General features: G+C 32.6%; 1 protein-coding gene and 1 non-coding gene across 2 annotated transcripts in view; both read right to left on the bottom strand.

Annotated features, from left to right (window-relative positions):
- Nucleotides 1–4,126: 4,126 nt before the first annotated feature.
- LOC127844333 (Golgi apparatus protein 1-like) overlaps nucleotides 4,127–12,156 on the bottom strand; it is a 56,886-nt gene continuing 48,856 nt past the window's right edge. Inside the window, exons 24-25 of the mRNA XM_052374441.1 lie at nucleotides 11,245–11,351; nucleotides 4,127–10,429 (exon numbers count right to left, since the gene is read on the bottom strand). Of these exons, the coding sequence (XP_052230401.1) occupies nucleotides 10,208–10,429; nucleotides 11,245–11,351 (329 nt within the window). The 3' untranslated portion in view covers nucleotides 4,127–10,207. The remainder of the gene's footprint in view (nucleotides 10,430–11,244; nucleotides 11,352–12,156) is intronic.
- On the bottom strand, nucleotides 8,940–9,021 carry Trnas-uga (transfer RNA serine (anticodon UGA)). Its single transcript has one exon. It is a non-coding gene; the product is annotated as a tRNA-Ser (tRNA).

Here is a 12,156-nt window from a genome sequence, read left to right as displayed (position 1 = left end):
ATGTTAAGCGAACACTTTGGATCCTGATCAGACTGCGCTTGCATTGATCTTGATCCAAACTTTGTGTAGTGAAAGTTCTAGTACATAAAATGTGAATATTTTATTTAAGAAACCGTGAGTTATAGACTTATAAAAATATGTGCTGCATTTCATTTTATATTCAAAGAGGGTTATAGTGTTTATATATGTAAAGTGAACACAAGAAGCATGACTACAATATTTGGTGTGTAACATCGTTATGAGGTTCTCTTTGAAGTTTGTTCAAATCATGCAGACAATTTGCCCTCTCTAGGGGTTACTGTTTTGCTTATAAATATAAATAATATTATCATTCTCTGAAACCGCAAGGCCCTTTGGTTTGTTGCGTTGCATGCCAACCATATAGTGGTTCTTTGCTAAGTTTCCTCAAAGCATGTCTCCGTGGTCAAAACTGTTTGCGCTTCAGGGATCAACTGATTTATATAGATTAATGTCTTTGATAATCCCTAACAACACAGACACCGAAGGGTTAGGAGTTCAATACTTGGTGTGAAACATGTTAGTGTTTTCTTCCTCTAAGTGTGATCAAATCATACATTTGGAGTTAAAAATAACCCGTCCTTGTTTCGCATGCGTAATATTTACTTATATAATAAACAGTTAAACAATATTATTCTCTCAAAACGCATGGGTTAGGTGATAATTATTTTGTATGTGACATTGTGTGGCGGTTATCTTCGTTGGTTTTGTATCATGTCCATTGGCTTCACATTAGCCCCAACAAAATATTGAGGTAAAAGACACAATATACCTAGAAACCTAGATTTATTTCATTGAACATATTCTTAAGTGAAAGCCCTATGAAGAATTCAATAGCACATGTATCAAGGATTTAAATTGTTCTAGTAGAATTACTCTGCTGACTGTATATAACGTACTCGCAAGATTAATTATCTATAGAGCACAACTTTTGAACTATGTAATTGTGTATTTTAAAATAGTATTTTATTTTAAAAATTTCGTAAAAGACTCGCAGTATTGTCAAAATAAAATGGTGTAAACTTTTGCACATATTATTGTGTTCCTCTCTTATTCACAGTTTAAGTTCAAATGAAAATTTCTATGGAATGTGTTGTCTGTATTATTTTAAGGAGAAACAGCAATAACATGTTTTGGATATATAATAAACAGAGAGAGCTATATAAATGTGAAGATAATAATAACCCTTGGAACAAATACATAGAGCCGATTGAGCACCAGAGCCCTTGCTACACTTTGGGGGATTGGGGCCGGGGTCCTTAGAGGGGTGAATTTCAGGTCGTTTTCGCCGAAAAGGGGAATTTTACAAGATCTTTTCACCAATCATTCAACACTTAATATTGCTCTATTTTAATGTAATTTACATAAATATACATTTAATCAAAGGTTAATAGCAAGATACCAGCTGGCAACATAGGTATAAAAGTAATAAAACAATATTATTTTTTTTGTTTTGGAGGGGGCAATTTTAGTTGAAATAGGGGGAAAAAGTATACTAATTTAAGGTAGGAATGGGCCCCAAAAACGGCCAAACGAGGGCCCTGAGCACATTTATCAACAGAGCCTGAGGTGTGATAAATTTATTTGCATTCCTTGCAGTACAAATCTTGCAGTATGAAAACATTATTATCAGTTAATATAACATCATATTTCGGCTAAATAATAACTCATTTTTGAAAAATAATGTCAAGAAAAATAAATAAAACTTTCTTTTGACTTTGATGGACATACGAACATCGGGACCCAATGTTGTTTTTTTCAGAAGCTGTGTTGCATACTTTTTTCTAAATAAAGAATATATATGGGTGGATGGGGAATGGGATTATTGATGCAAGTACCTGTGGTTCAGTCCTCATGTTCATTATAAAGAAACGTAAAGTAGTACTTCTTGGACATTTTCGGGATGTTGATTTTATCTATAAAAATATTACAGGATATGCATTTTAATTAATATTCATATTTATTAAACCTACCCAAAACTTATTAAAACACAGAAAGTTATCGATGGTGACATCTCTGCATCATCTGCCAAAAGTCATTATTATTTTGAATTTCGTATAACATAATATGGGCATGATGTCAACAATGGTGTTCTGAAAATTATCTTTTCTAATTGAAATTGTTTCTGCTCCGTTTTTAATTAATTTGATTTTAAAATATGCTACATTTGCCTCGTTGATGTTAATGTCCGCCATTTCGGAAATGCAATATGAAAATCATTTGTTAAATACTCACCGATTGGCTAATAGCGTGTGGTATACTGTGCAATAGCCAATGAAAATCGCTGACGCTTTACAAGTCGAATTGGCACAACGAAAAAACCGGATTATAAACAAATTTTGAACAACACTTTCAGAAATCTGCGCATTTGTTTTCTAGTTTTGGATAAAAAACTAGGTCGGCGGGTGAAATGTAAATAAAAAAAAACGAAAGTGACTTTTATTTTTATTTGTATTTGTCAAAAAATAGGGTCGGTCGCTCTCGTAAAACAGATAATTAAAAAATGCTGGCCTTATACTGAACATTTACCATGCTCTAAAATATCCATTATATGCATCTTTTGACGATTTAAAAAACTGAAAATTATAACGCGTTGCAACGCAAAACGATTGAATAATTTGGAGAGTTCTGTTGTTGTCTTTATACGAGGATTACTTATATAAAGTATAAAATGCATCACTTATCGTATGAGCACAGATGGCCGAGTGGTCTTATCGTTGGACTTTTACTCCAGGGATCAATGGTTCGAGCCCAGTTGAGGGTTACTTTTTATGTCCCCCAGTCTATACTGAGGGACATATTGTTTTTGTTATGTCTGTTTGTTGGTTTGTTCGTTTGCGTCTAACTTTAACATTGGCCATAATTTTTGCAATATTGAAGATAGCAACTCGATACTTTAGAGCACGGTAAATGTTCAGTATACTCACGAATATCATAACTACAACGAACAATTGCGAATCTGAAACATTTTTTTATTTTGCCAATTTACCAAAACGTGAAAAGGTCCCTTTAAGGTCTGTAATACTTTACATTCACATTCCGTTATCACAGCATTATTAGAGTATACAGAGGGAGAATTTGATGTCAAACTTCGTTTTTATGAGTTTTGATGAGCGAAAAATTGCCTTTTGCAGAATAACTGCATCCGCATTTAACAGAAATGCCAAGTGTCAGTTAAGTACACCGTGTTATGTGCACCCCTTTTAGTCAAAACGGATTTATCATGACTTCGAAACATACGAAGTATGTATGCGTGGATTACATAATTCAGTCTTAATTTTGTTTAAACATTGGACGTAATAATTCGTTAAGATCTTACATTCGTCATTCGGTCCACTGACGAAATAGACGAAATTTAATGCCTTACGAATAATAATGGTTTCACAGTACTATTAATCCTTATTCTTTTCAATACATGTGTCGAAATTAGTCCAACATTAATTCATAAAAGTGATAACTATAAATATTTAATGTAATGTTAAAGCACGAATATTTAATATATAAAATTTAGCTTACATATTTAGTAAACATGAAACTTCGCTAAAATTTGAAGACCTACTTACTTCCTGTTTTGAGTTTTGTTATATTAAAGCAACTGTGACCCTTCCTAAACTAAACAAAAAAAGAAGTGTATAATCCTCGCATTGCACTCTAAAAGTCATCGACGTTTCATTTGTATTTTGTTAACAAATTACAAAATCAAGTTTAAAGACAGAATGACATGCCGGTCGGACGAAACACATTTAGTTTCCTCCGTTGAAACACCGAAATGGAACTCTTCAAATAACACAAATATCGAGAAAAAAATCTTTCTGAGAATTTCTTTTAATCAATAGAAAATATAAAAAATGTAAATGTTAATACATTTAATATATTTGAAAGCAAAGCGAACTCTAACAGAAACTAAAACGTAATACACGTGTGCATTAGCGTTATGCATTTACTCCATTGGTTTAAAAAGGATTTACATATTTATTTAAATACTGTAATTTGATATCAAATAACTACAGCTTCAATGCAAAGCCAAAATTCCACAATGCGCCAAAAACCTATCTAGTTGCTTTCTTATAAAATAAACTAAATAAAGTGAAATACAATCACACAAACAAATTGTTCCAAACTTTACTTCTCTAAAAAATAAAACATGTCACCAAATATTATACCCGCAACCCACACAACAATAAAGACCATGCACGTACACAGGGTGCAGAATTAACGGGGTTTTCATGAGTTTACACACGGGCTGGACAGAATGTAATCACACCGTTAAGAACTTTATTTTTACAAATATCTCAAGTTATTAAAATACATTTGCAAAAACGTATGGTGCATAAAAGACAGTTTTTCTTGCAGTGTGTGCCGATATCTTAAGGTATTAGAATAAATCCTTGAATACGTCTGAAATCGGTGACCAAATTTTACGTTGCGTAAAACATAACCGGCCATTAACCGTGTACAACGTATGCAGTAAATAAGACAATTTTGAACAGCAACACATGCTTATTTAATATAGTAATTCTGATGTATTTCACAATGCCATAAGCATCATAACAAATCTCTCTTTAATGTACTAGTTGAAATAACTATGAAAAGTTATTTGTAATAAAGCACCACTTACCGTCGTGTTAAATCTCAAGTTAAAAAGTGGAACCCCAAAAAGTCACGTGATCCTGCCCCCCCCCCTGGTACATGCAGTTACTGCACAATAAACTCCAGAACAAGACAACACAACATTACAGAATTGAGTTTTTCTAGTGTGTCTAGTTCTTGGGTCAATAGGCAATATGTTTTCCAGAAATTTAAACACGCACAGGCCTTGCGTTTAAAAATCAGCCGATTCTATCTTTAAGACGGACCTGACCAAGCCCAGACCAAGAATTATATTACCTTGAAACAAACTAGTTTTGCTTGGTATAAAAATACATTACAAATGCATGGTCAATGAGCATTGACTTAAAACGGCGTACACTAGTTATCTAATATGAAAGCTCAGTCATACTGATTGTCTGCACGAGTCTTTTGGGGTAAATTTGGGTTATTTTTAAGAATAAAACTTGTGTTGAAAGTTTGACTTTACCGAGACGATCAAGACACGATACCTTCAGGAGGATATTTTGTTTTTATGCAATCATTTGGTTGAATTCCCCTTATTCTAATGAAACGCATTTTAAACTAGCAGTTATGAAGTTTACTGAACACTTCAAGCAGTTACATTGACAACTTCATGTTCTTAAAAGGCACTTAATAGATTATAAACGGACCAAACACACGGCATGCTCTATTAAGATAATATCCTGTAATAAAAGTATTGATTATTTTAATACATATTTTTCAAAAACAAGGCAGATTTCAAAATCATATAAAACACAGAACAAAACGTATGCATCCAGGATTCAAATGATCTCACTTAATATGCCTCCCAAAGAATAACATTTCTAATAACACGAATAGTATACTTACAAATGGCTAGTGCTCTGGGAACACCGTGCATAATGCATAAGAGTTAAGTATCACCTCAGATAAGCTTGAGCAGTCGTCACGGGCTAATCTGGGACGATACTTTACCCACAAGCATAAAGGCTAGTTTTCCATGAGACCCTTTCAAATCTCTTATTTTCAATAATTAAAAAATAATTAATGAAAATTCAATCAATCAACGATATTTAAATAAATAAATTCAATCCAGAAATGTTGAACTTAAAATTATTTCATGCATATTGATCTTTACAAGTGCCAAGTTTATTCAATAACAATAAAAACAACTTGTTAGAGCAATACCATTTTTTTAATAATCAATAGCAAAACTGTTATTTGGATAAATTGTTCATGCTATTGCGATGCATTTCGTTTTTGATAACAATATAAAGCTAACAAGCAAATTCGTTGAAATGATATCCCTCGCCAATATGCTTCTGGACACAAAAGTGTTATATTTGACACTCAAAAAAGCATTTTTTCAAGATACAAAGGGCCATAACTCCTTTATTATCCAATGGTGTACAATGCCATTTGGCGTGCATCATCCTCTTATTCATATATATACTCATACCAAGTTTCAATGAAATCCGCCAAAGCACTTCCAAGATATGGCTCCGGACACAAAAAAGCATTTTTCCAAAATACAACGGGCCATAACTCTGTTATTAACAGATGGTGTACAATGCCACTAGGCGTGCATCATCCTCTTATTTATATATATACCAAGTTTCATTGAAATCCGCAAAAGCACTTCCAAGATATGGCTCCGGACACAAAAGTGCCAGACGGACGGACGGACGGAAAGACGGACAACGCCAAAACAAAATCCCTCCGCCTATGGCGGGGAATAACAAACATGTTAAAAAATCTTATAAATATAAATTTATTATATAAGCTTTCAGAAAATTTAATTTTTTAACCAAAATAAATAATACACATTAAGAAATCATTATTGCTATTTGGAAATAAAAATGTCAGTGTTTACAAAAGAATTTTACAAAAGCATTGATAAGCAGTAAGCAAACACAATATATATCACATGCAAATTAATTTTTTTTTAATTATATTGGATCCCAATATTCACACCAGAGTTTGTTATAAAAAAAAACTGTATCTGATTCACCAAATGAACTAGACAAACAAGACAAACATAAGTATGAATTACAACACATATACATACAAATGATGAAGTTTATTCATTCTGTATTTTCCATATGGTACTTCAGGAAACCCTCTGGTACTATTGTAGCGACCATGATTATTGTTCTTATATTGTATTTGTTTTAAAAATTTCATGTTTACACATAATATATATACTTTTTCTTGATTAAAAATAGCCAAGTCAATCTAAATAGGTTAGCAAATAAGCACATTTACGTCATAAAATTTAGAAATAAAAATCAACAAAAAACCCAAACAATTCCTGAACAATTATTATAACTATATGCAATTCAATGGTGTTCATGAATACACATTATACATTCAACATAAAAAACATCGTATAGGCAATAAAGTGGTGTTCAAGATAACAATCACATTTCCCACATTTAAATCAAGCACAACGTTGTTGATTTAAACAAATTGAATAACATGTGTTTGTAAGTTTATTTGCCATTCAAATGCTGCAAAGCACACAAGTCCAATCAAATGTTACATATGATGTTCAACAGTATCGATATATAACAATCGAAATAACCGTACTGTAAGCATATGTTTGATAACAAACATCATAATTGGAACAGGCAATTTGATTGTTGCAGAAATTATTCAAAATGAAATCAAGCCAAAGTTTGCCGGAATGGTTTAATACAAAGTATGTGGACTTTTTAACAAAAGCAGCTTAGAAAAATGAACAAATGTTTATAAAAACCATTGCTCGTCTTGCAAACATGTATAGCAATACAACAGCCATGACAGAAAGAGCATGTTTGAGTAAACGATGTGTATTCGACATAAGTGCTAAGCACACATTGAGCACTAGATTAAAACATTTTCCCAAAAAAAATATTCTATAAACTAAACATTTATTTTAGTTGATCACCTAATGGTTATAAAAGAAAACTTGGCAAAATGAAATTAAAAATAATTTCAGCCACGTTACATGATAATGGGTATTATGCTATATGCGGCTAGCCTAGCTCAATACCTGCCTGCGCATTCGCATATGGCATAAAATCAATGTTCGCATGACGTGGCTAAACTATTAATTAACAACAACAAACATTAGATTTTGATCTACAATTGACATTTATTTCTAGGCATGAATCAAAACAATGATTTACATGAGCATATTAAAAAATGATATGCATTCCAGATCACACACCATTTGTTAGTGGGTACATTTCAAAACGAATCTCCACTGTAATGACACATATTCCGCAAACAGAAACGTTTTAAAGAGATATATCATATGTTATACCTTTCATCCATGGAATGTAATTCCACAGTGAATGATTAACACATATTATGCTTATACCTATAAAAGCACAACTAAATCAACTTCAGTAATTCTGACATAGACAGTGTACCATATGTTATTGTTTCTACAGAAGACACAGGTTTACGGGGAGGTATAACCTTGGCATCTGGCCAAACACTTTGGTTTAATGTAAATATTTTTTCAAGAAAAGTCTGTTAAACAAATAAGTCCTTTCTTAATGCTATACGTTTACTAAAGACTGTCACATGTATAGCAGTCTCATACAAAGGCAAAGTTTAAAGGCCGATTTAAGGTAGCGCACCCCTAATAGGCACATATCCAAATATAATTTAATAAATTATTTTCATAATCAGCATCATTTCACTGAACTACATGCAAATTTGTAGGTAGGCTTTCCATGCTTTTTAAAAAAAATATACCAATTTTTTTCAAAACCACCCTCACGCTCGGCCTTTTTCCAGTTTATTTTCACCCCTGGGGTATATAAAAGTTCCATAATTCATTCAAATTTCCAAATATGGGCATGCAGTTGGTGTGTACAAATGCAGTAAAGGTGTTTAAAGTTTAAACAAGATGAAATAAGTATTCTTATACAGACATTTATGTTTTACAAATTTTTATCTATGGAATAGCGCCATGAAATGTAAGTGATTTCAGCCAGGTAAAAATTGGGTCGGTTAAAAACAAAGTGTCATCAAATTCAAAATATGATCATTTAAGTTATATTTTAAACTGAGTTTTTTTATAGAAACAATATATACAGCAAAAATACCAAGAAATAGACAGATTTACCGTTTACGTTTTGAAATAAAAATAAAAATGCAACATGCATCATTCGTATTTTCAGCAGTAAATTACCCAATTTAGCCATAATGTTGTTTTAATTTTAAAAATTGAAGGATGTGCATCCATTTTTCAACATATTTAACAATAAACATAGCTTATGTGCTATATTAAATCAAATGATGTTAGAAAAGAAATAAAACGCGTCGCAAAAAGAATGCGATGTCGGCAGGATTTGAACCTGCGCGGGAAGATCCCAAAAGATTTCAAGCCCATCGCCTTAACCACTCGGCCACGACAACTCTACTACAGGACATCCTAAAATTAGATATCCATAAGTAAGCAGGTAAAAAGGCTTGTCGATCTTTGAAGAAATCGCGAGATCGTATTTTTCAGAAGATAATTGGATCAAAGTCAATATTTATAGTGAAAATGATGTATTCTAAATGAATTAGGTAAACACATATCAAAATTCGAAGTTTGAAAAAAATAAAATGCATCTCTCGGAAATAACCGATCATTGAAGATCGGCAATGATCGTAAAATAAATCGCGGGAAATCATTAGAGGTGCGCTACCTTAATTAATATTCGCATTCCAGAAATTGTACAAAAGTCAATTTATTTGTTTACTTGTTTGTAAAATGAGATTGAGTATGCTTAATTAAGTGTTCGTGTGTTTTACCACAAAAAGAGCACTAAAGAGTTATGGTATAAAATTTATTGTCCCTCAATAAATATACATAAACCAAAGCAATAACAACAAACACAAGTATCATACATTGCAGTCCGCACAGGCAAATTAGGAAGACACTTTTTGCCTAGAAGAAACTTTCTTAAAAAAAATTCCATATGAGTGGAAAGCATTGTCCCTGATTTGTCTGTAAGGTCAATACAGGAAAGCATTGTCCCTGATTTGTCTGTAAGGTCAATACAGGCTTATCTAGGATGAAACTTTAAAACATGCATTAAGCCCTGTTTTCTCATAACGCGGCTCATATATATGCAGTATTCAATGGCATCGTACATACAAATGCATACATGTGCACTGCCCATTACTACAAGGATGCGAAGAGATTCTTAGCGCAAAATGCAATGTTAAAAATTATATCTATCACAAAACACCAAAGGTATATGTATCTACCAGAAAGGACTGGTAGCACAGTTACTCTTCACAATGCCTGATTTGATTTCTCAAATAAATGTAAAATGCTAACAATGCCCAACATTAATTGTGTTATGTTCACCTTAAGAAATGACAATTCCAAAGATAAATCTTCAAATTTCAAATAATAGCAATTACATATGTTCAAGCTGAAGATAAATAAGTGAAAATACCACATATATTAAAAAAAAATATAATTCCATAGTTTTAATGCAACAGCATTTTGAAAACAATTACAAAGGACTACAAAGTTATTTTTGTTGCAAAGAATTATATGGTTCTCAAATTAAAAAAAATATTGCTATAATGCTTAAAGCATGAGCACTTACAAAACAACCTCACGTTTCACAAGGACATTCTTCTCATGACATTCTTCAGAAACATGGAACTCTTTAGTTTTCGTCACACGCTTAGTCACTCTACCGCAAGTGATTCCTAGCACAAATATGATGCCTAGAATGGTTACATGAACTCCCAGCAAATAATGCCTAGCAGGCGACTGCATGATCATTTCGTGGACTTCAGATAGGCTCTCCACTGGTGCTACCTTAAATTGATCAAACACGATTATTTTATGTTAAGGCGGAAAGTGTTGTCCTTGATAAGGCTGTGTGGAATGCACTGGCAAATCTGGGATGACATAAAATGCACAAAAGGAATTCAAGTATATATATGTGGTCACTGAACCTTATAACACTTTTCCAAGGTAAGCTAAGCTATTCGAATAACCAAAATGAATAACCTGAAATATGTTCATATACATTAAGCCAGCAATCTACAACTGCCTTACTTAAATCAGAGGTAGGGAAAATCGTTGTAGAAAATATTTTATAACCAATGTTTTGTAGCCAAGACGGGAGAAGAACTCACAAACGGCCAATTAACAGTCCTGTGTCCTAACAAGTGAAGTTGTAAATAAGTTTTACATACAAACAAACCTTAGAGTATGGTTGCACTTGGTCAATGTTACCCACTGGATGAAGTGTAGCAGATGAAATATAATTTTAGAATACCTTAAAGGGGCCATTATATCATTTTTTCATTTGTATATTCAATAAACAAAACTTTAAATCAAATAAAACATGTTTTAAATAAGGAATTCTACAAAAGTTCAACCACAGCCTCAAGAGTTGCATCAACATAATAATAAATTAACTGTTTCCATTTGTACCATTGCAAATAAAAAACTTTATATTCTTTATATTCATGATCTTCCATCCTCAATATAAATGACTTCCAGTATGTCCCAATACACTCCATCTGAGTTCAGCTGATTGTGCATTGAATCAAACTGCTCATATATATAATGCCACAATTTATCAGATTTTATGTTAAGAACAAAATGAATTCACATCTACCAACCTTGGCTGCCAACTCCCAGAGAGTTTTACGTCTCTCAAGAACTTTCTTACACTCCGGCTTTAACTTGTTAGGGTAGTCCTCCAGTGTTTGTAATAGGCAAGACATTGCTGTAAAATGTGAACAAAAGTTTCAGTTTAGTATCTCTTGATATAAATAGGTCTTAGTAAAAATTAAGGTAAAAAAAATGCAGCATTCTTTGGTTTTGAATGTCAACACTTCATGTTTCTTTTATTTTACTCACACAAAGGTATATGAACTTTTTATAGTTTCAAATTACAAATTGGCATTCTTGGTCTCATTTCCAGACTGGCTGAAAGTTGATTTGCGCCTGTTGAATTTCATTGGTTTAAGCCTAAACTGAACAATACTGCGAATGTAACAAGCGCTTCCTCACAACTGGTACAAATACCCCAACACTTCTTTCTCAACTACAGTCAAACCTGAGAACAGCGGTCAGTCAAGGGAAATGACCAAATTGGCTGTTGTCCACAGGTGACCATTGTTTTTGGATCACACTTTTTAAATGGTTGGCCAGTTGGTAGTATTGCTACGTCGTTACCCAACCCAGTTGTTTGCATACAGTGTAAAACAAAGGCTCATTGCCGATAACTAAGCATAATAACATAATTAACTTAAATTGAATAAAACAGAATAATATCTTATTGATTTAATTTCATTTTGTTAAACTAAATCAATGACTTTATCAACGCTAGTATAACTGTTTACTCATGCATCTCGTTCTTTCAGTAAATAAAGATTGTCACGTGTCATTGACTTCACGACCGAACAAGTCTAAATAGCGGATTCACTGTCATAAACCGATAGTCCAGTGTAACTGTACTGTTCTCATTCAAAGAAAAAAACGCAAAAAATCATTTAGACCTAATTCACCAGCAAGCTTCTTTGCTTTTT

Source organism: Dreissena polymorpha, chromosome 9 (assembly GCF_020536995.1).
Source record: "Dreissena polymorpha isolate Duluth1 chromosome 9, UMN_Dpol_1.0, whole genome shotgun sequence".
NCBI classification, from domain to species: Eukaryota; Metazoa; Mollusca; class Bivalvia; order Myida; family Dreissenidae; genus Dreissena; species Dreissena polymorpha.
Note: the sequence above shows the minus strand (reverse complement) of the source record. Positions and strands in the feature narration are given on the sequence as shown.